We start from the raw sequence: 25743 nt of genomic DNA on the forward strand, positions 1-25743 counted from the left end.
AGAGGAAGCCTCCAAAGCAAGAATCAGACAGGTACACTCGCTGTTCAGAAATATTCTATCTTCTGCAGCCTCTGCTATTGACACCCAGACAAACAGGGTCTGGAGTGGACCTCAAGCAATCTCCAACAGACCTACAGCTGAGGGTCCTGACTGTTAGAAGGAAAACTATCAAACAGGAAGGACACCTACACCAAAACCCCATCAGTACGTCACCATCATCATCAAAGACCAGAGGCAGATAAAACCAAAAGATGGGGAAAAAGCAGGGCAGAAAAGCTGGAAATTCAAAAAATAAGGCGCATCTCCCCCGGCAAAGGAGCGCAGCTGATCGCCAGCAACGGATCAAAGCTTGATAGAGAATGACGTTGACGAATGAGAGAAGAAGGCTTCAGTCCATCAAACTTCTCAGAGCTAAAGGAGGAATTACATACCCAGTGCAAAGAAACTAAAAATCTTGAAAAAAAAGTGGAAGAATTGATGGCTAGAGTAATTAATGCAGAGAAGGTCATAAACGAAATGAAAGAGATGAAAACCATGACATGAGAAATACGTGACAAATGCACAAGCTTCAGTAACCAACTCGATCAACTGGAAGAAAGAGAAACAGTGATTGAGGATCAAATGAATGAAATGAAGTGAGAAGAGAAACCAAAAGAAAAAAGAAGAAAAAGAAATGATCAAAACCTGCAAGAAGTATGGGATTATGTAAAAAGACCAAATCTACGTCTGATTGGGGTGCCTGAAAGTGAGGGGGAAAATGGAACCAAGTTGGAAAACACTCTTCAGGATATCATCCAGGAGAACTTCCCCAACCTAGTAGGGCAGGCCAACATTCAAATCCAGGAAATACAGAGAACGTCACAAAGATACTCCTCAAGAAGAGCAACTCCAAGACATAATTGCCAGATTCACCAAAGTTGAAATGAAGGAAAAAATGTTAAGGGCAGCCAGAGAGAAAGGTCGGGTTACCCACAAAGGGAAGCCCATCAGACTAATAGCAGACCTCTCCACAGAAACTCTGCAAGCCAGAAGACAGTGGGGGCCAATATTCAACATTCTTAAAGAAAAGAATTTTAAACCCAGAATTTCATATCCAGCCAAACTAAGTTTCATAAGTGAAGGAGAAATAAAATCTATACAGATAAGCAAATGCTTAGAGATTTTGTCACCACTAGGCTTGCGTTACAAGAGACCCTGAAGGAAGCACTAAACATGGAAAGGAACAACCGGTACCAGCCATTGCAAAAACATGCCAAAATGTAAAGACCATCGAGGCTAGGAAGAAACTGCATCAACTAACGAGCAAAATAACCAGTTAATATCATAATGGCAGGATCAAGTTCACACATAACCATATAAACCTTAAATGTAAATGGACTAAATGCTCCAATTAAAAGACACAGACTGGCAAACTGGATAAAGAGTCAAGACCCATCAGTCTGCTGTATTCAGGAGACCCATCTCACACGCAGAGACATACATAGGCTCAAAATAAAGGGATGGAGGAAGATTTACCAAGCAAATGGAAAACAAAAAAAAGCAGGGGTGGCAATACTAGTCTCTGATAAAACAGACTTTAAACCATCAAAGATCAAAAGAGACAAAGAAGGCCATTACATAATGGTAAAGGGATCAATTCAACAGGAAGAGCTAACTATCCTAAATATATATGCACCCAATACAGGAGCAGCCAGATTCATAAAGCAAGTCCTTAGAGACTTACAAAGAGACTTAGACTCCCATACAATAATAATGGGAGACTTCAACACTCCACTGTCAACATTAGACAGATCAACGAGACAGAAAGTTAACAAGGATATCCAGTAATTGAGCTCATCTCTGCAGCAAGCAGACCTAATAGACATCTATAGAACTCTCCACCCCAAATAAACAGAATATACATTCTTCTCAGCACATAGCACTTATTCCAAAATTGACCACATAATTGGAAGTAAAGCACTCCTCAGCAAATGTACAAGAACAGAAATTATAACAAACTGTCTCTCAGACCACAGTGCAATCAAACTAGAACTCAGGACTAAGAAACTCAATCAAAACCGCTCAACTACATGGAAACTGAACAACCTGCTCCTGAATGACTACTGGGTACATAACGAAATGAAGGCAGAAATAAAGATGTTCTTTGAAACCAATGAGAACAAAGATACAACATACCAGAATCTCTGGGACACATTTAAAGCAGTGTGTAGAGGGAAATTTATAGCACTAAATGCCCACAAGAGAAAGCAGGAAAGATCTAAAATTGACACTCTAACATCACAATTAAAAGAACTAGAGAAGCAAGAGCAAACACATTCAAAAGCTAGCAGAAGGCAAGAAATAACTAAGATCAGAGCAGAACTGAAGGAGATAGAGACACAAAAAATCCTCCAAAAAATCAAGGAATCCAGGAGTTGGTTTTTTGAAAAGATCAACAAAATTGACAGACCGCTAGCAAAACTAATAACGAAGAAAAGACAGAAGAATCAAATTGACGCAATAAAAAATGAGGGGATATCACCACCGACCCCACAGAAATACAAACTACCATCAGAGAATACTATAAACACCTCTACGCAAATACGCTAGAAAATCTAGAAGAAATGGATAATTTCCTGGACACTTACACTCTTCCAAGACTAAACCAGGAAGAAGTTGAATCCCTGAATAGACCAATAGCAGGCTCTGAAATTGAGGCAATAATTAATAGCCTACCAACCAAAAAAAGTCCAGGACCAGATGGATTCACAGCTGAATTCTACCAGAGGTACAAGGAGGAGCTGGTACCATTCCTTCTGAAACTATTCCAATCAATAGAAAAAGAGGGAATCCTCCCTAACTCATTTTATGAGGCCAACATCATCCTGATACCAAAGCCTGGCAGAGACACAACAAAAAAAGAGAATTTTAGACCAATATCCCTGATGAATATCGATGCAAAAATCCTCAATAAAATACTGGCAAACCGGATTCAGCAGCACATCCAAAAGCTTATCCACCATGATCAAGTGGGCTTCATCCCTGGGATGCAAGGCTGGTTCAACATTCGCAGATCAATAAACATAATCCAGCATATAAACAGAACCAAAGACAAGAACCACATGATTATCTCAATAGATGCAGAAAAGGCTTCTGACAAAATTCAACAGCCCTTCATGCTAAAAACGCTCAATAAATTCGGTATTGATGGAACGTACCTCAAAATAATAAGAGCTATTTATGACAAACCCACAGCCAATATCATACTGAATGGGCAAAAACTGGAAAAATTCCCTTTGAAAACTGGCACAAGACAGGGATGCCCTCTCTCACCACTCCTATTCAACATAGTGTTGGAAGTTCTGGCTAGGGCAATCAGGCAAGAGAAAGAAATCAAGGGTATTCAGTTAGGAAAAGAAGAAGTCAAATTGTCCCTCTTTGCAGATGACATGATTGTGTATTTAGAAATCCCCATTGTCTCAGCCCAAAATCTCCTTCAGCTGATAAGCAACTTCAGCAAAGCCTCAGGATACAAAATCAATGTGCAAAAATCACAAGCATTCTTATACACCAGTAACAGACAAACAGAGAGCCAAATCATGAATGAACTTCCATTCACAATTGCTTCATAGAGAATAAAATATCTAGGAATCCAACTTACAAGGGATGCAAAGGACCTCTTCAAGGAGAACTACAAACCACTGCTCAGTGAAATCAAAGAGGACATAAACAAATGGAAGAACATACCATGCTCATGGATAGGAAGAATCAATATTGTGAAAATGGCCATACTGCCCAAGGTTATTTATAGATTCAATGCCATCCCCATCAAGCTACCAATGAGTTTCTTCACAGAATTGGAAAAAACTGCTTTAAAGTTCATATGGAACCAAAAAAGAGCCCGCATCTCCAAGACAATCCTAAGTCAAAAGAACAAAGCTGGAGGCATCACGCTACCTGACTTCAAACTATACTGCAAGGCTACAGTAACCAAAACAGCATGGTACTGGTACCAAAACAGAGATATAGACCAATGGAACAGAACAGAGTCCTCAGAAATAATACCACACATCTACAGCCATCTGATCTTTGACAAACCTGAGAGAAACAAGAAATGGGGAAAGGATTCCCTAGTTAATAAATGGTGCTGGGAAAATTGGCTAGCCATAAGTAGAAAGCTGAAACTGGATCCTTTCCTTACTCCTTATACGAAAATTAATTCAAGATGGATTGGAGACTTAAATGTTAGACCTAACACCATAAAAACCCTAGAGGAAAACCTAGGTAGTACCATTCAGGACATAGGCATGGGCAAAGACTTCATGTCTAAAACACCAAAAGCAATGGCAGCAAAAGCCAAAATTGACAAATGGGATCTCATTAAACTAAAGAGCTTCTCCACAGCAAAAGAAACTACCATCAGAGTGAACAGGCAACCTACAGAATGGGAGAAAATTTTTGCAATCTACTCATCTGACAAAGGGCTAATATCCAGAACCTACAAAGAACTCAAACAAATTTACAAGAAAAAAACAAACAACCCATCAAAAAGTGAGCAAACTATATGAACAGACATTTCTCAAAAGAAGACATTCATACAGCCAACAGACACATGAAAAAATGCTCATCATCACTGGCCATCAGAGAAATGCAAATCAAAACCACAATGAGATACCATCTCACACCAGTTAGAATGGCAATCATTAAAAAGTCAGGAAACAACAGGTGCTGGAGAGGATGTGGAGAAACAGGAACACTTTTACACTGTTGGTGGGATTGTAAACTAGTTCAACCATTATGGAAAACAGTATGGCGATTCCTCAAGGATCTAGAACTAGATGTACCATATGACCCAGCTATCCCATTACTGGGTATCTACCCAAAGGATTATAAATCATGCTGCTATAAAGACACATGCACACGTATGTTTATTGCGGCACTATTCACAATAGCAAAGACTTGGAATCAACCCAAATGTCCATCAGTGACAGACTGGATTAAGAAAATGTGGCACATATACACCATGGAATACTATGCAGCCATAAAAAAGGATGAGTCTGTGTCCTTTGTAGGGACATGGATGCAGCTGGAAACCATCATTCTTAGCAAACTATCACAAGAACAGAAAACCAAACACCGCATGTTCTCACTCATAGGTGGGAACTGAACAATGAGATCACTTTGACTCGGGAAGGGGAACATCACACACCGGGGCCTATCATGGGGAGGGGGGAGGGGGGAGGGATTGCATTGGGAGTTATACCTGATGTAAATGACGAGTTGATGGGTGCTGACGAGTTGATGGGTGCAGCACAGCAACATGGCACAAGTATACATATATAACAAACCTGCACGTTATGCACATGTACCCTAGAACTTAAAGTATAATAATAATAATAAATAATAATAATAAAAAATAAAAAATAAAAAAAAAGAAAGACATCAATGTAAAACTAGCCTAAAAATAGTCCTTCTCCCACTTTAATGTGCATAAGAATTGCCTGGGAAGCTTGTAAAAATTTGAGACCCAACCCTGACCCACTCAAGCAGTATTAAGGTTGTGTCCAGGAATGTGCATTTTTCATAAGATCATCAGGTCGTTCTGATGCAGCCTGAACCACATTCTAAGATGCAATGTTAGAAAACCAAATTTTATACTGATGAAAATAAACTGAGAATGTGAACACTAAAATTCCTCTCCAGTTGAGCATATGGCTGAAAAGAATTGGATAGCCACCAAATTATTAAGATGATAAATTAATAGACTCTACACCCAAAACGTGCTCTCTTCAAATTTTGTATGCATAGAAATCACCTGGAGATCTTGTTAACATGCAGATTCTGATTCAGAAGGACGGAGACAAAGTATAAGATTCTGCATTTTTAACAAGCTCATAGATAGTGGCCCATGTTGCTGGTCCTTGGACCAAATGTTGAACTTCAAGCACTGAGGTCTTGAAAAAAAAAACTGCCAAAAGAGTATAAAAACAGTATTACTTACTTTTAACAAAGCACAAAACCATCAGTCACATTTCTCATTTCCACGTGCATCTGGAAAATGGGCAGAGATTTTAGGATGTCACCTCTGCTAGTAAGTCAACTCCATGAAGGCAGGGGTTTAGTAGGAGGGTTTTGCTCATGAGTATATGACCAACACTCATTATATGCCTGGCACATAGGATGTACTTAATAAATACTGTGAATAATGAATGCTGAATAAAGATTATCTACATTATATCTGATGATAGAAACCAGTCAAAAATCAAATTCCCAAGAAGAACCTGTAGATCCACCTCAGAAAAAAGTGCTTGTTCCTAGTGCTATTTAACATACAGCTATATGACTAATTGATGACTTAATTTATTATTTCTTCCCTATATAGCATCCAAAGCAATTATGATCTCTAATAGACATAATTATGAGTATTCTATAGGTAAGCCACTAAATTGAGGGGGGAAAAAATCAGCTGACCATGAAAGTCACACAACTATGGGGAGCTGTTTCAAAAGAAGAATACAGGCATACCTTGTTTTATTGCAGTTCACTTCACCTGCCTTCTACAGATAATGTGCTTTTTACGAATTGAAGGTTTGTGACACTCTACATTGACCAAGTCTGCCAGCACCATTTTTCCAACAGCAGGTGCTTGTTTCATGTCTCCATGTCACGTTTTAGGAATTCCCACAATATTTCAAAAATTTTCATTACTATTATATCTGTTGGGGTTATCTGTGAATAATGATCTTGATTTTACTATTTGAATTCTCCTAGGGCACTAAGAACAGTGCCCATATAAGATGGCAAACTTAATCAATAACTGTGTGTGTTCTGACGGCTCTACTGACTGGCCATTCCCATCTCTCCCCTTTTCCTCAGTCCAGTCTAATCCCTGAGATACAATGATATTGAAATTAGGCCAATTAATAAATGTTCAAGTGAGAAGAGTTACACGTCTCTCATTGTAAATCAAAAGGGAGAAATGACGAAGTTTAGTGAGGAAGGTATGTTGAAAGTCAATACAGGCCAAAAGTTAGGCCTCTGGAGTAGCCAAGTTGTAAATGCAAAGGAAGGAATATTAAAGTGTTACTCCATAGAACACATGAATTACTGAAAGCGAAATGGTCTTACTGATGACATGGAGAAAGTTTGAGTAGTATGGATGGAAGGTACAATCAACCACAACATTCCCTTGAGCCAAAGCCTAATCAAGAGCAAGGCCCTAACTCTCTTCAATTCTAGAAGGCTGAGAGAGGTGAGGAAGCTGCAGAAGAAAAGTTTAAAGCTAGCAGAGGTTGGCTCATTATGTTTAAGGAAAGAAGCCATCTCTATAGCAGAAAAGAGGAAGGTGAACCAACAAGCGCTGATGTACAAACTGCAGCAAGTTATTCAAATGATCTAGCTAAGACCATTGGCCAAGTTAGCTATACTAAACAACAGGTTTTCAATCAAGACAAAATGACCTTCCATTAGGAGAAAATGCCATACAGAATTTTCATAGCTAGAGAGACAGAAGTCAATGCCTGGCTTCATAGTTTCCAAGGAGAGGCTGACTCTCTTGTTAGGGGCTAATGCAGTTGTTGTGACGTTAAGTTGAAGCCATTGCTCATTGACCATTTCAAAAACCCTGGGGCCCTTAAGAATTATGCTAAAACTACTCTGCCTGTGCTCTATAAATGGAACAATGAAGCCTAGATGATGGCCACACTTCTGTTTACACCACGTTTTACTAAAGGTTTAAAGCCCACTGTTCAGGTTAAAAAAAAAAAAAAAAGGATTCCTTTCAAATTATTGTGACCCACTGACAATGTTCCTAGTCACCCAAGAGCTCTGATGGCAATGCACTAGGAGACTAATGTTTTCATGGCTGCTAACACTACATCCATTCTACAGCTCATGAATCAAGGAGTCATTTACACTTTATAGTCTTATTATTTAAGAAATGTATTTCTTAAGACTGTAGCTGCCATAGATAGTGATTCCTCTCTTGAATCTGGGCAAAGTAAATGGAAAACCTTCTGGGCAAGATTCACCATTCTAGATGACACTAAGAAACTTCTTGATTCATGGGAAGAGGTCAAGATAACAACACTAACAGGAGTTTGGAATAAGTTGATTCCAGCACTCACAGATGACTTTGAGTGGTTCAATACTTCAGTAGAGGGAGTAACTGCAGATGCAGTGGAAATAGTAAGAGTACTAGAATTAGAAATGAAGCCTGAAGATGTGACTGAATTGCTGCAATCTCATGTTAAAATTTGAACAGATGATAAATTGTTTCTTATGAATAAGCAAAGAAAGTAGCTTCCTGAGATGAAATCTACTCCTGGTAAAAATGCTGTAAGCATTGTTGAAATGACAACCAAGAATTTAGAATATTACAAAAACTTAGTTGATAAAGCAGCAGCAGGGTTTAAGAGAATTGATTACAATTTTGAAAAAAGTTATACTGTAGATAAGATGCCATCAAATAGCATTGCACACTACAGAGAAATCTCTCATGAAAGGAAGAGTCAATCAATTGACAAACTTCATTGTTACTTTATTTTAAGAAATTTCCACAGCCATCCTAACCTTCAGCAACTATCTCCTTGATCAATCAGCAGCCATCAACATCGAGGCAAGACCCTCCATCACAAAAAATATTATTATGACTCTCTGAAAGCTCAGATGATTGTTAGCATTTTTTGCAGTAAAATATTTTTAAATAAAGATAAGTACATTTTTAAAGACATAAGGACATGCACACTTAAAAGACTACAGTAGAGTGTAAATATAATTTTTATATGCACTGGGAGACAAAACAGTCTATGTGACTTGCTTTATTGCAATATTAGCTTTATTGCAGTGGTCTGGAAACAAACCAGCAATATCTCCAAGGTATGCCTGTATATGGAGAGCATTGATTGTGTCTTCAGTTAGTTTTGCATGAGAAACCATGCCTAAGAAGAAATTTAGAAAGGTTTCATTTTTATCAGGTTTGATTTACAAATTTCAAAATCCTCTCCTATCAAAGGAGACCTTTGCTTCGAATTTTAAAATGTCCTTTTCTCTTATTTGAATATCTTAATGGTGTTCAAGTCTAGAAATGAATGGAAATTGTTTTGACTCTGAGAAAGTTGAAGCATAGTAGAAAGTAAATGATGAATGAGCCCAGATGAATAGCTAATGCAAGTTCAAATTTAGCTATGTCACTTAGTAGGGATTTTCAGAACTTCCATAACAGAATTCTTTAATTGAAGAAGGAATGATTCTCATGAAAAAATAAATCCATTATTTCCTCAACATTGTAAATATCTTACATAGATGTTCCTCAAAGCCTAAAAATACTTTAATGTTTCCATATATCATATTAATCCTGAAAGCTGTTTTATGTAGCAATTTTTCCACTTGATTGAATGGATAGATGATGCCATTAAAAGGTCAAGTCATGACATTTGGAAACCTCAGAAATACTTTTGCTCTTCTCTGTCTCTCTTTCTCTCTTTTAAATTTTACCTGTTATGGTTAATTTTATGTGACAACTTGACTAGGCCAGGTGGTAACCAGACATTTGGTCAAACATTATTCTGGGTGTGTCTGTGAGGGTGTTTCTGGATGCAATTAACATTTGAATCTGTAGACTGAGTAAAGCAGATTATCCCTCCTTAACGTGGACAGGCCTCATACAATCAATTGAAGACTTGAATAGAACAAAAAGACTGAGTAAGAGGGAAATTTCGTCTGCCTAAGTCCTTGAATTAGAACGTTGGTCTTCTCCTAACCTCAAACTGGAACTTATACCATTGAGTCTCCAAATCTCGGGCCTTTGAACTCAGACTGAAACTATGCCACTGGCTCTCCTGAGTCTCCAGCTTGCCCACTGCAGATTTTGGGACTTGTCAACCTCCATAGGCATGTCAGCCAATTCCTTATAATAATAAATCTCACATATATATAATATACAACGCGTGTGCACACACACACACATATTATTGGTTCTGTTTTTCTGGAGAACCCTGACTAATACAGTATCCTTAGACTTTTTTTTTTTATTTATTTAAGAAATTCTACCATAGTATACCACAGAGAGTGCATCATTAATGACAGTTTTGAAAGTGACAGTGTCTGCTAGAGTTCCCTAATTAATCCCATAGGGCTCAGTTCTCTAGGTTATTTATCCTAGCTGTTAGCAAGCCTCCCATTAGATCCAGCAGGGACTTGTGTGCTGGGTTTGCAATCAGAGAATTGAGTCATTCTGTAGCTTTCCTTTCATATCTCTTGGAGCAACTTTCTGAGGCTATCGCTCATCTTACTCTTAAAGGAATCCTTTCAGATTTCTTCTATATCTCAGTTAATCATATGCAAATATGGTTGTGTCAGGAATTCATCACTAAACAAGTTAGTTGTGAGATGGTAAGCAGCTGAAAAAAAAGAGAAGAAAGGAGACAGAAGGGGTAAAAGGGAAGAAGGAAGGAAGGAAGAAAGGAAGGAAGGAGAGAAGGGAGGGAGGGAGAAGGAAGGGAGGGAGGAAGGAAGGGAGGGGCGGAGGAAGAGACCGGAGAGGGAGGAGGAGGGAGGAAGGAAGAAAAGAAAGAAGGAAAGAGGGGAAGGAGGGAGGAAAGGAGAGAGGGAGGGAAAGAGGGAGAAAGTGCGGGAGCAAAGGATGTTGGTTACATGATTTCTCTAATGGCAATGAGCTGCTTTCTGGATGAAATACAAAATCAGAGTGAGACTCCGTCTCAAAAAAAAAAAAAGAAGCATTTAATTTTTAAAGTAGCTAACTATGATTAAAAATGCCTTTCTAAAGAAAAATCTTACGCTACTCTGTCTTATACAAAGAATTAGATTCAATATTTAATAAATAAATTAGTCTGGGCATAATGGCTCATGTCTGTGATCCCAGTGCTTTAGAAGGTGGAGTGGGATGGTCACTTGAGCCCGGGAGTTTGAGACCATCCTGGGCAACAAAGCAAGACCCCATCTCTACCAAAAGTAAAATCATTAGCCGGGTGTGAAGGCACACGCCTGTAAGCCTCAGCTACTCAGGAGGCTGAGGTAGGAGGATCGCTTACCCAGGAATTCAAGGCTTTAGTGAGCCATGATCATGCCACTGCATATCAACCATGCCTGGACAACAGAGTGAGACTCTGTCTATACAAAATTAATTAAAAGTGGTAAAGAGAAAAAGTCCTCAGAATTTGAAGACAGATGATGTGAATTTGAACCCTGAATTTACTGTTTGCTGCCTGGATAAATGATTTTGAAGGAGTCATTTGACATGCAAGCTCTTTAGTTTTCTAAACTACAAAATAGATTATAATAAAGCTTTCACCATTATAGGACTGTTGGACGAAATAAGATCATATATATGACCAGCCTAGGCAACACAGTGAAATCATATCTCTCCAAAAAAAATTTAAAAAGAAAAAAAGAAAATAAATTAGCCAGGCATGGTGGTGCATGCCTGTAGTCCCAGCTACTTGGGAGACTGAGGTGGGGGGATTGCTTGAGCGCAAGAGGTTGAGGCTGCAGTGAGCCAAGATTGCAGCACTGCACTCCAGCCTAGGCAAAAGAGTGAGGTCCTGCCTCAAAAACACACAGAAACCCATGATATGTGAAAAGCATTTTAAATGCCTCCAAAGAACCATAGTTTTGCTCACATTACTTTGTACATAGGCGAGAATTCCCTGAAATGCAGAACAAGAAAGAGGGGGGAAGAGGCATCATTAGCCAAAAGATAGCATTAAAAAGACAGGAATGAGGCGGGAGAAATCAATGTTTTTATTGATGTAAAGGATGAAGCTTAAAAAATAGATATTTGAACTAGATGTCTAAATATAAAAGTTTATTAGTTAATTTTTGAGGATTCCAACTCTGGCACATCACAGGTGCTTAGTAAACGAATATTTACTAAGATTTCCATGTTCAGGGTCAACTGGTATTTATTACACACCTTACACATACCAGATATTTCATGTTGAAGTGAGTTGCTTTGCAAATTTTAGGTAGAATTCAAATCTTAGGAAAAAAATGAGTGTTCTGTAAAAGCAATTGTGAAGATGGGGAAACTTCTAATAGTTGAGGTCCTTTGAATGTGTATGTTATTTATCAGTGCACATATAATTTAATAAATAATGAATGTTATGAATGAACAATTTCCTTTTCTTGCACTGAGAATAATTTTTAAAGCCCAACAGAAATTAATTTAAAACTGAATCCCTTTCTAGCTACAAAAGTCAGTACCATGATTAGATTTTCTTATATATAGTACAAATGCAACTCAACAAACTCAGTGCTTGCCGAGTCATTCTTTAGTGATGAGTCAACTAAGCACTTCAGACCATCAGTCAACAAATCTTTCTTAAGCTCTACATTGCCTCTATTTTAGAAGTTTGTGAGAATTCAAGGAAAATAAACAGGCTGTGATCACTAGGTACTTATAGTTGAGAGAAGTATACACAGATACATATACTGAAATCTGAATGAATAAATAACACAGTATATAATAAAGTACAGTAAGGCCTCCTTGCTTAACATAGGTAGGCTCTTGGAAACGGCAACTTTAAGTGAAATGGCATACAACGAATGTAACCAACTTTAACATAGGCTAATGGCTGTAAATAAGGGTTAAGTTCTTTCAGCATATTTCTGGTCACAGAAACATCACCAAACTTCTAAACTAAAGACCAAAACACTTACTAATATTAAACATGGAAATAAACATGAGCTATACACACATTTAAGAACCATTAATAAAAACAAGTAAGATAATTATTTACCCACTTATTCCAGTTCAGGGTTGGGGATGGCTGGAGCCTGACCGGGTAGCCCAGGGGACAAGGCAGGAACCAGCCCTGTCCAGGATGTCATTCCATCATAAAACCACTCACACACACCCACACTCACTCACATCAGGGCCATTTAGACACACCAGTGACTCTACCATACACAGCTTTGGGGTGTGGAGGAAACTGGAGTATCTGGGAAAATCCACACAGACGTGGGGAAAATGTGTAAACTCCACACAGACTATGGCCTCAGTCAGGAATATTTTTTTCTCATCAACATTATAATGAAACAACATTAAATGAAATGACATTATCTGAGGATGTGTTGTATACTCCAGCTGAACAACTGGATATAGACTAGTATAAAGTACTAATTGTTCAGTCAGATAAAATAAAAAGAGAATATGAGAAAGTATATGCACACAATAAATTCATCAGGAATTCTTCCCACAGAAGATAAAAATCAAGCAGAGTCTAGAAGAATGATTAAATCATGAATTGTTAAGCCAAAAAGCTAAAGGCATTTCTGTCAGATTGTATTAGTTTTCTAGGACTGCCATAATAAAGTACCACAAACAGGGTGTCCTGCACAACAGAAACTCATTGTCTCCCAGTTTTGGAGGCTAGAAGTCCAAAATCAAGTTGTTGACAGGGTTGGTTCCTCCTGAGAGCTGTGAAGTACAATTTGTTCCATGCTCCTCACCTAGCTGCTGGTGCTTTGCTAGTGATCTTTGGTTTTCCTTGGCTTACAGTCACATCATCCTGATCTCTGTCTTCATGTTGACATGATAATTTCCCTATGTGTCTGTATCCAAATTTCTCCTCCTTATAACGAAAGCGATCATACTGGAGTAGGGTCTCACCCTTCTCCAGCATGATTTTATCTCATCTTAACACATTAAATCTGCAATATTCCTATTTCCAAATAAGGTTACATTCTGAGATGCTCATGGTTAAAATGAGAATCTAAATGTGGGCTGGGGTGTGAGGGCAACACAATTCAATTCATAACTCAGATGAATCATTATCAGCAAAAGAAATGACCATGATAGGTGGCCTGCTCAGGGCTAATGGATAAATAGCTATGTGCGACCAGGTGACATACAGCCCTGGAAGCTGGGCAAAGAAGTTCGAACTTGATGTGGTGAGCAAGAAGAAGGCACTGGGAACACTCAAATAGAATAAATGATGTTTTATGAATGCTGATCTGGAGAGTGGGTCCTGGTTGGTTAGGAGTGGGAAGAGACAAAGGAGGCAGAGTGTCTAAACAGATGGTGACATGAAGTGAAAAATGACACCTGGAGGCAGGAATCAGAATGAAAGAGATTGAATGAATCCAAGAGAAACTAGGCTATCAATAAGAAATTAGGTACTTGGAGGTGGGGTCAGACTATACCGAACTATTTCCCATATTCTTGTTAATTTGAAGAAATGTCTCACAAACTTACTTTAAAATTCATTAATAAGCCATCAATTACCAATTTTTATAATTATGTGTGGTATGCAATCATATAAATGACTCACTTTTGCAGGACTCTTCCTGTTCTTGGTATAATGTCAAAGGCTTAGATAGGAAAAACGCCACTGGTTTTAAGAAGTTTGGAAATCACAAAAGTCTTCATCGTAATGCGCTATTGGACTGACACAGCTGTCATCCCCAGCAACTAATACATGCTGAAGAAAGAAACTTACAAAATGACTCTGGAAGCCACCATCTAAAATAGAATGCCAAGATTACCCTAACATAATACTGAATAGTGGAATGTAAGGAAAGAAGATATAATCAAAACATCAAAAGATCCCATAATTTTTACTGTCAAGTGAAGACATGTAGCAAAAAAACAGTCTGAAAAACAGGATGTCCAACATAATTTCTGACAACTTTTATATCTTAGATGTACTGACAAAATACCAAATGTGAGGTAAAATATTTAAAAACATAGAAAGAAATCTATAGGAGATGAGATGGATGGATGGAGATGAATATATAATTTTTAAAGAGAAATGTGATAAGCATGCAGTTAACAAAAAACTAAGTAGGCCAATATACTTCCAGACATTCTAGATCCCTTATACAGAAAAGCTAGAGAAGTCATGCTGTCATAAAATCCTAATATTAAACTATGTTTATAAATATCTGAGGTGTTGCAAAACTCACTGAAGAACAAGAAGCTATCATCTACCTGGCTGAGATACTGGGGCAAGGGCAAACGGTACAGAAGTTAAATAAGAAAAAGTGAGTCGGGCAGAAAAATTCCTTCTTTAGCTTCAGGTCCCCTAAGCTACTTCCTTTCTCCATCCCTTTGTAGGCAAACATCTAGAAGAAGCCCTCTCCCTTCTTCAGATTCATTTTTTTCCCTTAGACAATATTCAATGTACTCCAAACTGGCTTGTATCACCAACTTTGCACCAAAATCACTATTGCTGTCCTCAGTGTCATCTGGGAGGTTCAACGCAAAGGACATCTTTCAGTCTTCATTTTTCTTGATCTCTCAGACACACCCTACTTTCTGCTTGAAATTCTCTCTTCTCTTGGCTTCTGTGACACCACCTTCTCTTCTCTTTCCTCTTACATTTCAGCCATGACTTTGCTATCACCATCACCAAACCATCTTTTCTATAAAATGCTCAAGTGTTGCTCAAAACTCTCTAGGCAATCCCTTCCATCTCCTCAACTAACATTTAGATGCCAAAGAATTCCAAATTTTTTTGTCTAACTTAAACTTCCCTTAATGCCAAATTGAAGTATATTCAACTGGTTACTCAACTTAGATGTCCCATAGGCACTCCAAATCCATCATGATTTTCTCACTCAATCTGTTCCCTAAGTGAGCAGCGCCAACATCTGCCTGTTTATTAGTCCAGCAACCTGGGAATCAACCTCTAAACCTCTCTCCTCATCATCTGCTATCACCAATTAATCAAGAATGGCTGGTTTTACCTCTCAAATGCTCTTAGACACATCCACATTTCCACTTCTATTTTTAAGACAAGCCCTCACTGGCTTTCGCCCACTGGTTTGCCTGCATCCAGCCTTACTCCTGTTCATCCTACAGCTGGAGTGATATGTTTAAAACATGAGTGTGACTATGACACTTCTCGGCTTAAAATCTTTAATTAGCTGCCCCTTGTTCTTCACATGAAACTCCTAATCTTTAGTGTGACCTTTAAGATCCTGCTTCTCATCATCAGTCTCACTGGGCACCTCTCCTGTGCTCTCTGCTATTGACCTTCCCTTCCCTCGGTTCTTAAAAAGTCCTTCTTTCTACCTGAAAGCCCTTAGACATGCTGATTTACCCATGTAAGAGATTCTCTTCTTTTCTACTCTTCCTTCCATGATTCCCTGACTTTTACTTACCCTTCAAATTCCAGAATAAAACTCTTCTCGCTCAAGCAAAATTTTCCCTAACCCCACCACCCAGATCACATGCCCTATTAACCTATTTCTCTTTTAGAATAGTTGCCACATTTGCAATGAAATGTTCTTTGGTGTAATGAAATGGCCTGTTAATTATCTTTCTTGCCTGACAGAATATTAGTCATGTATATCTAATTTACTGCTTTACCCATATGTCTAACTTTGCACAAAGTAAGTATTTAATAAATATTTATTGAATGAATGAATGAACTCCAATGGTTACCAGTGTTATAATAACCATGATCAAGAAAACTGTAGTAAAAATCAATAGTCTCAATTACAGTCATATCATTACACAACCCCACAGATTTAGTAAATAAAATTGTATGCTATTTACAAACAACAGCTTGCTTATTTTTATGTATAATCACAAGTGTAATTTTTTTAAGGACCAAATATGTAACATGCAAAATTGCATTAAAAATGTTTAAAAGGGTGTTCCTTCTAAGAAGTCAAAACATCTTCAAAGTTAGCAACCATGCCACAATCAAAAGGAAAACCATATTTGATAAGAATTATTCAAATCCTGAATAATATTTTGTTATTTGGACTAAATAACAAAAGATATATTAGAAGTCCTTATGTATAAAAAAATTCAAGATATCTTGAATTTGATTATATCAATATGTTCAACAAATTTTTCCATCAGTTTCTTACGCTTTGAAGATTATATATTCAAATGACAATTAGTATAAAGTTGTAAAACATGTCATTGTATAGTGCATTCAAGATGAAAACAGCTGCCAATCTGTGCCACAGATTTTATCCAGAACACTTCCAGATAAAAACTGAGTGAGTTGGTCTTTATGATTAGGCCAATTTTCAGTAAGTTTCACTGATAAATAATTTAAACAAGTAAGGTAATCTAAATATCTGGCCCCTTTCCTTAACTTCTTTCCTGTCTCAATAAACGGCAATGCCATCCATGTGTTGCTCAGATTCCAAATCTCGGCTCCTCTTGATCAATTCTACACCACAACGAACTATCTGCAAGTATTTTTGGCTCTACTTTCAAAATGTACTATGAATATACCTCACTCCTCTTCACCTCCTATAGCTTTCCTTATCCAGGCCATCAACATCTGTACCTGAACTACTGCAATAACCTTCCAACTGGTCTCCAATTTCCACTGCTCCCCACTACACCCAACACCATAGTTCGCCTATCACACTGGAGCCAGAACTATCCTTTTCAATACAAGGCTGAGCATATCACTATCCTCCTTGATGCAACTCTGAAATCCTTGCAAACTTTCCTACATTACCTGGCCCCTGCCTAATTCTCCAACAGGATTGCCTTGATTTGTCTGCTCCACTACATTTTCCTTCATTTTGTTCCTAGAGCATTCTAAGCTCATTCCCACTTTTTATTCTTCTGGTTGAAATGTTCTATCCAAGATTATTACATGGCTGTTTCCTTTCTTACCATCAAGTCTCAGGTTAACCACCACTCTCCCCTCACTCCCTGCCCCAGAGGTTGACCACTCTGAATATATCCCCAGCCAATCTTTAGTGCATCATCCTGTTTCATTTTCTTCCTATTAATTTTTATTACCCGAAATTGTCTTCTCTAGTTCTATGATCACCCAGTAATTATCTGTCTTACCCCCAGAATGTAAAGCTCCTGAGCACAGGATATTTGTAAGTCTTGTTCACCATTTACTCCACTTTACACCAAGCCTAGAAAAATGTTCAGGACGCAGTAGGTGCTCACTAAATATTTATTACATGATTGAATATACTTAATAGCATCAAAAGCAGCTCAAAAATTTTTAAAAAGTAATAATCACATAAGTAAAATTCAAAACAAAATATCACATGAATCATGTAGTTTCGTGTTATACATATAAACAATATCAAAGGGGCTTGTTATATGTTAGAAATCTCAAATATTATAATGAAAATACATTAGTTTCCTAAGAAAGTTTACCTCTATGTTACGTAAGGGTAAAAATCCATTTTTATGTAAAATCTTTTAAGATGAGGAATTTTAAATAAATCTGCATTATGAATGGGGAAGAGAAGCCATATTTATTTTCTTCTGCAAAACTGGAATGATCCCTTTAGGACTGAATCAGTAGCATTTAAAGAAATATTTTGATCCAAAGGTCAATTTAAAAAATGAATACAGATTTTTAAGAAAAAGAAAAAACTATTTAAAGCTAAGGGAAACAACAGAAGTTGGTTTTCCAAGAGCCAACAAATCATCCTGCAGCTAAACAGAACCTGTGTATTTATACCTGAGGTTTTCCATCTCCACAGATCTATGGCACATGCTTGACATGTTGAGTGGGTAAGTTTAGAACTCTCCAAAACTTTCTCCGAATGCCCAAACACCTCCAAATCAATGTTCTGGTTTGTAGAACCCATTAGCTAGTTACACAATTAATAGGAATGATTCAAATCCATACCTCAGGGAAATAATAAATTACCACATCTCATGGACTTCTTCAGGAAGAATCAAAGCCAGAGCATTTGAAAATGTCAAGGGTTTGCTCACTGTATGTGGACACTTTCCACGAGAGAATAAACTATCTTGGGTATTAGTTAAGATTTTTAAAAGTAACTAGAAAATGATTTACTCCACTGGAACTATTTACTAAATACTACAGAGCATAAATACAATCACTTAGATTACTTAGAGTAGCAAACAAAAATAGCAGTAGGCACTTTATCTTCCTGTTAAGTGATTGCCCTTGTTACACAACACTGTCTGGAAAACTCTGACTACAATTCTAACTGCAAGCCACAGTAATCATGTCAATATGTGAGCTATCTGAATATCTAATTATGAAAAAAGAAGGCAATTTCACAGTGGAAGAATTGTTCTAATTCAAGAAACCAGCCATATTAACTTATTAGTCTGACATATAGCAGATAGCTGAAAAACTTTAATTTGAAAGATAATTATTTTTAGCTGATTAATATGCTTCAAATTAAATTCACCGCTTTTAATGGGACCATCAACTTGACAACCTGGGAAATTAATAAATTTTGCATGCAATAATCCTAGAAAATTTATACAGCTGAGCTACACATCATTACAAGGATTACCTTCACAGTAGGCATTATCTTCTCGGAGAGCCCTAAAACCATCTCGACAGCTACAAACAGCCCTGTCATTCAGATTTCTGCAGACAGAATTCTCCATGCAGTTATGTCTTTCAGAACAAAAGTCATAACCTACAGAAAAAAAAAGAAATTTATTAAGGTAAATGAAACTATGACAACGCAAATTTTCCTACTTAATATTTTCTTTAATTTTGAAGCTATGACTTGCTAAATAATTTTTAAATTAGTATCTTCATCAACATTTACAGAAGAATCACATGCTGTGAATACCAAAAAGTTCTTCTTTACGTTTAACTCAATTAATTTCCATTTCAAGTTAACTCTATTTCTTCTTTGGTTTTTGACTTTATAAATGCTATCTAGTCTCTAATATTCTAATTATAAACCTCCAAGTATCTGAAAAAAGAAATATTATTAGGGTTCAAAATAAAGATTTATAACATAGAAGGTAACACAATGAGAAGGTAATCTGGTAACTGGAGGTTCAACATTATCAACACCTGTGGGTAAAACTAACCAAATCAGATGAAATGCACCTATTGTATATTTAAGAAATTAGACAGCTTAGCATCCAAAAAAAAACTTTCTAAATGTGTTAAAGATGAATATTACATCACTTTAATCTAATTTTCTCTAGAAATCTACAAGGCAAAGTATGTTCACTCTAAAGAGGAAGAAAAATTTTGAGAAATACAGAGATTTCACATATCTGAGTCTTTATGAGAGAAAAGAAAAATGTAACATTTTATAAACAGTGACATCAATCATGTGCAATTTCTCAAGATCTCTTTTTGTGGTCTGAATCCCTTGTTCAAAGATCATCTAAGATGCTGAAATGAAATCTTCAAAACTGGAATCCATATTTAATGGAAATTACATAATTATATATCATTCAACCATTTTTAAATTGCTTGGTGTATGTTATTTATCTAGTTTTGCGCTTTCTAATGGATTACTATTTTAGCCCATGTTAAAAAAATAAAAGAAAAAGAAACAAGGTGGCTGGGCATAGTGGTTAACACCTGTAATCCCAGCACTTTGGGAGGCTGAGGCAAATGGATCATTTGAGATCAGGAGGTGGAGGCCAGCCTGGCCAACATGGTGAAACCCTGTCTGTACTAAAAATACAAAAATTAGCTGGGCATGGTGGCAAGTGCCTGTAATCCCAGCTACTCTGGAGGCTGAGGAAGGAAAATTGCTTCAATTCAGGAGGCAGAGGTTCTAGTGAGCCAAGATCACGCTGCTGCAATCCAGCCTGGGCAAAAGAGTAAGACTCCATCTCAACAACAACAAAAAGGACTAAAAAGGTATATTTCATGTATCTTAGAATAATCTGATCTACCTATAGGCAAGAAGACTTTTACTTGCGAAAATCATATAGATGGAAGTACTAAATTGGTTCATCTTATCTGTAATCAAATTGGTCTTCATTCTGATTATAATTACAGAGTTAAAACACACTCCCTATTAATGCAACTATGATGTATAGTAAAATATTATTGGTAAAACTTAATAACCCTTAAGAACAGTAATGTTCCAAAAACGTAATAATGCCATTAAAAAACAGTAGAAAAATAATCAAATGACTCAGTGATTTCTACAAAAATAAAATAAAATAAAGTATAGGTTTATTAAGTCCAGAAAAATATAGTCAATAACAGCATTTAAAATACTTGGCAACTTAGCTTCTTTTGACAAGAGTCTTCACAATCTAAATTGTCATGATTAAGGCTGTACATTTAAAAGTAAAATTCTTAAGAAGAGCAAAAGTTAAAAATGCTTTCTCCTAGGATCTTTTTATTTCCTTCTTCTTTAAATAGCTAAATTGAGATGCTATTTCTTCAAATGTATTCCACTGTCTTTTCATAATGCCTGAGGGAGAACAATTTCAGCTAAAAAGTCATCTTCACTCTCTATTCCAATAGCTCAGCACAACATCAAACTAACTAAAAAGGCTTCAAAAACCACTTTATATTTATTCTATATTAAAATAAAGTTACTAAAAAATAGCCTACCCCTTAAGATACACAGAGTATTAAGAAACAAAGTTCTAACACAGTGTTAAATTTCTGCATACTTTTACCTGTACTGTCTCAAACAACTTTCAGAAGACTGTGACTAAGAATGGATACCATTTCTCATACATCTCTTTTTCAAAACCTTCCTTCAGCTTTTCACTTGGTTGAATTTTCTCCTCTCCCATCTTGGAATCTGCTCAATATTATCTATGCCATATGCGATATGCCATCTCTATTATCATCCATTTTCAGTTCTGTTTCAGTAATGGTGAGATCTCTCATCTCAGCATTAAACATCTTGCATACATACACTATGTAGAGTTTCATTGCTGCAAGAATTTTCTCACTGTAAGATAACAGTGTGATCCAACTTTCACTGTTGTAGGTAAAAATTAGGAAGTGCCTTGCTTTTTACCATATGGGATTTTTAAAACACAAATACTTGAAAAATTAAAATTTCAGTCATTCAAATTCCAATTTACTATAAACAATGTCAGCTATTTTGATTCATTCTTCTAACAGATAAGTTGATTGAATCTACTGGTTATTTTGCAAAATGCTAGGGTCAAAAGGCTAACAACTAATGGGTGGAAAATTCAGACTTGATTTCAAGTAGGTTGCTTCTGATCTATAGGGAATAGCTTTAAACAAACCAGAGTATGGGTTGGTAACATAATCCTATTATCTTCATAGTTGCATTTCCATTCATATGTGCTTGGCTTTTGGAGTCGGCAGGCCCGAGTTTACATCTGATCTCTGCCACTTACTTGCTGTGTAAATTACTAACTGTACATTAATTAACCTTTCTAAGCCTTCAGTTTTTCTCACCTATAAAAATTAGTATAATAACTACCTTGCAATATGTGAGGTTCAAATGAAATTATCTATGTAAAAGCATAATAATATATTATTTGTTAATAACTAAAGTTATTAGAGCACTACTAATAAGCTGAAATTAAATATCTTGAGATCCATAAAAGAAAATTCAAATATTTCTTATAGACAGATGGATGAACCAATTATCTAATACAACCTAGCCTTTCTTTGATTTCCTTCTTTAGGTTTTAACTTCAAGGATATCATGTTCTCTAATCCCTTTGCAAGCTTTACAAAGTTACATAAAGTTCTGTGTTCTTCTATCAAGTGTAGACCTTTTGGTAAGATATAAACATGCATTCCTGTATAACTGGAAAAGTAGGGGAGGATGGATACAAAAGATTATGTGTAAATAAGAACAGTATATATATAATGGTAATACATAATTATCAAGAGAAAGAGTATACAATAATTTTGTGGTGAATATTCATAGGTTTTGCCTAAAGGCATCTATTTCTTTTTTTGTGGAAAAAAAGAATAACCTAGTTATACTGTGGAAGAATCACTCACCCCTACTTTCAGCCCAGATGCTTAAAAGAAAATGAACTCTACTCCTCCACAGGATACAGCCACACCAGTCAATGCAGTCCACTGGCCTGGACACAATAATTTCTTCAGGTCAGGGCATATTATCTACTTCAAGCTAATGAAGACCACTGAAACTCAATTCTGGGATTTTTATTCAGTTTACGAGAATGCTGAGCTTTTTCTTCCACCTACTTGAATGGCATAATGATATGAGCATAAAAATGTAGGGGTATAGCTGAGAACACATTGAGCCTGAAAACAAAGCTACCTCACAGGAGATAAACTGAGAGATGCATCAAGACAAAGGGATGAGATTTGAGAGTGGAATCAAGCTACACCTAAAGCCAATTTACCCTCTGTTTATTGGGCCTACATATTCCATTTTTTGCAGTGACACTTGAATGGGATGTTCCATCACTTGTACATGAAAGAATACTAACTTAATTTAGGTATTGTTTGCAAGATAATGGATTATCCTAGTGTTTCCCAAAGTGTATCTCATGTACATGGATGAACATAGATAAATACTAACACCAATGGATTTCTTTTAATGTGTATAAGAAATACACAAATCTAGTAAATAATTCTATTATTTCACGGCTACCGCCACTTAGGAATAAAACTAAATCTTTTAAAAGTGAGTTGATTAAGAGTAAGTATTTAAAAATTAACTATATAATGGTATTAGTAATATATACATAGCCAGTATCATGAAGGTGATAATTGAATAATATGGGAAACTATGGGTTATCCAGAAGTTTCCCAGGGAGAGGAGAACCGACATTAACTCAGCCTTCTGCATATGGATGCCCCTATTGCTTATAATTATGAGTCGAGATGAAGTAAATAATAAATTAAGGATGGACATCTAGTGAATAAGGCTTAATGATCTTGCAGGCAGACAAAGTGGTTACCAAGGACGAGGAGAAGAACCAGAAGGACTGTGGATAAAAAAGTTATCCACATTATTTCTGTATCTTTCTAAATCAGAATCCTCGCTGAATCGCTGAATTTCTGTCATGTGGTAATTTGTTATAAGCTTCCTTGAAAGGGCTCTCTAATTCGAAAAAAGTGGAAAAGTTTTCTGCTACATTTCTTCTGATCTGCTGCTACAGAAGACGGCTAGATACAGGGTACCTAGAACACAGTCTTGGGTGAATTTGATTTAGCGCCTAGTGATTTGGAGCCTGACTTCAGGGTATAGCTTAGTTTCCAACCACTGGCTGAGCCTCTATGAAAAGGTCAACACTTCATCTCATGCTTTGCTCTAAGTGAATATTTACTAACTGTTGTCCAACAATTTACTCTTTCAGATGTGAACACACCATCTTTAGCACTATACAAACAGGCCTGGAAACAGGAGGTGAATTTTATTACGAATGAATTTGTCACAACGTATCTTTAGGAGTTGACCAAAAATTTAAGCCTTGAAAACTTGACTTCTTTTAGTTTGAAAGTTAGAAAATGCCAGGAGAACATATGTTTATTTTACATATTTGAAGTCGGAAATTAATGCAATCTTTACTAAAAATGATGCTAAATGTTTCAAGAAGGGACGACCTGTCCAATTCCAGTTTGAAGATTATCTAAGCCAGTGGTTCACAATCCTAGCTGCAAAGAATAATTTATTAGGGATTTTTAAAAAATAGTAATGCCAAGGCCCCACTCCTCTTATATCAGTTATATCAGAATCTCAGGTGGAGGAAGTATTAGTCATGGTATAGTCTATCATTATATTTTTAAGTATTCTGTGTAAATACATTTTTTAACTGTAAATAATTAAAATATAACACGATTTTACTAGCCTTTTCCATGTATTAACTTGTTTTTCATAATACATTAGGACTCTCTTAAAAAGAAATAGATGTGGTTAAGGTTTCTCTTGATATCATAAAGGCCCTATTTCAGCTTTTTACCCAAATCTTATCCTACCCAACCTTGACTAACTTCTATGCTATTCATCTCTGTAATTTCTGTATAGCCCTTGGACACCTGTAGTGTTCATTAAAGACAGCTCTTAAAAGTGGCCACAATTTTGCAGCACTCCTATGTATGGTGAGGTCTATTTCCCCTTCTCTTGAATGTGGGCTGCCTGTGAGTGCTTTGCCCAACTGTGTGTGATAGAAGTGATGTGGTGCCAGTTCCAGACCTAGTCTTTGAAGGCCTGAGCCACTATTTAAGAAGTTTGATGATTATCCTGCTGAAGAGACCATGGGAACAAGTCCTTAGATTATGCAGAGAGGGAGGGAGCACCAGCTGTGCTCAGCCTTCTAACCATTCCTACCAAGGTGACCAACATATAGTGAGGCCATCCTGAACTTACCAGCCAAGCCCAGCTTCCAGCCCTACAGCATTGAATGACCCCAGTTAACACCACATGGAGCACAAGAATGATCTAGCCAAGCCCTGTCTGAATTCCTGACCCACAATACTATTGCTTTAATCCACTGAGATTTGGAACAGCAATAGATAGATTTTTTGCAGCAATAGTGAACTACTAAAAGTGTGGTCCTGCTTGCCAACAGCATTAGCATCACCTAGGAGCTTTTCTGTAGAAATTCAGATTCTTAGGCCTGACCCCAGACCTACTGAATGAGAACCTGCATTTTAATAAGATGCCTAAGTTAGTCATATGTATATTTAAGTTTAAGAAACACTGTTATGGCCTACCTATGTTTGGATGCCAAAGACATTCTAGTCAAGCTGCAAACTGGAGGACTAAATCCAAAGAGCATTCTTGATTCATATCAAATTAAACACATGCTTTGCATAAGGCACTGACTTAGGCACTGTGAGAATGAAAACTCTTATGGTCCTTATTAAATGTCCAAGTGATCATAGTTCTTTTTAGAAGTGTTCCTCATTACTGCAGAGTTACCCTGAAAGCTCCTTGAAGGGCAGACCACGTCTTAAACCATTTTGTAATTCCTAAAGAGCCTTACACAAACTGAGATTTAAAAACTCCCAATTGAGTGGATGGAAAAGTAACATAAAAACTAAAAACAAAACCAAACTGCACCATCCTGATAAAAATGGGAGTGGACATTGATGCTAGGAAGAAACTGCATCAACTAACGAGCAAAAT

The 25743-nt window shown here is 36.8% G+C and overlaps 1 protein-coding gene across 3 annotated transcripts in view; it reads right to left on the reverse strand.

Annotated features, from left to right (window-relative positions):
* Positions 1–25743, reverse strand: part of NELL2 (neural EGFL like 2) — a 371218-nt gene that overhangs the window by 183754 nt on the left and 161721 nt on the right. For all 3 annotated transcript variants that reach the window (NM_001261759.1, XM_015151473.3, XM_015151472.3), the window contains 1 exon segment: positions 19219–19347. In NM_001261759.1, coding sequence (NP_001248688.1) covers positions 19219–19347 — 129 coding nt within the window.

This window comes from Macaca mulatta, chromosome 11 (assembly GCF_049350105.2).
Source record: "Macaca mulatta isolate MMU2019108-1 chromosome 11, T2T-MMU8v2.0, whole genome shotgun sequence".
NCBI classification, from domain to species: Eukaryota; Metazoa; Chordata; class Mammalia; order Primates; family Cercopithecidae; genus Macaca; species Macaca mulatta.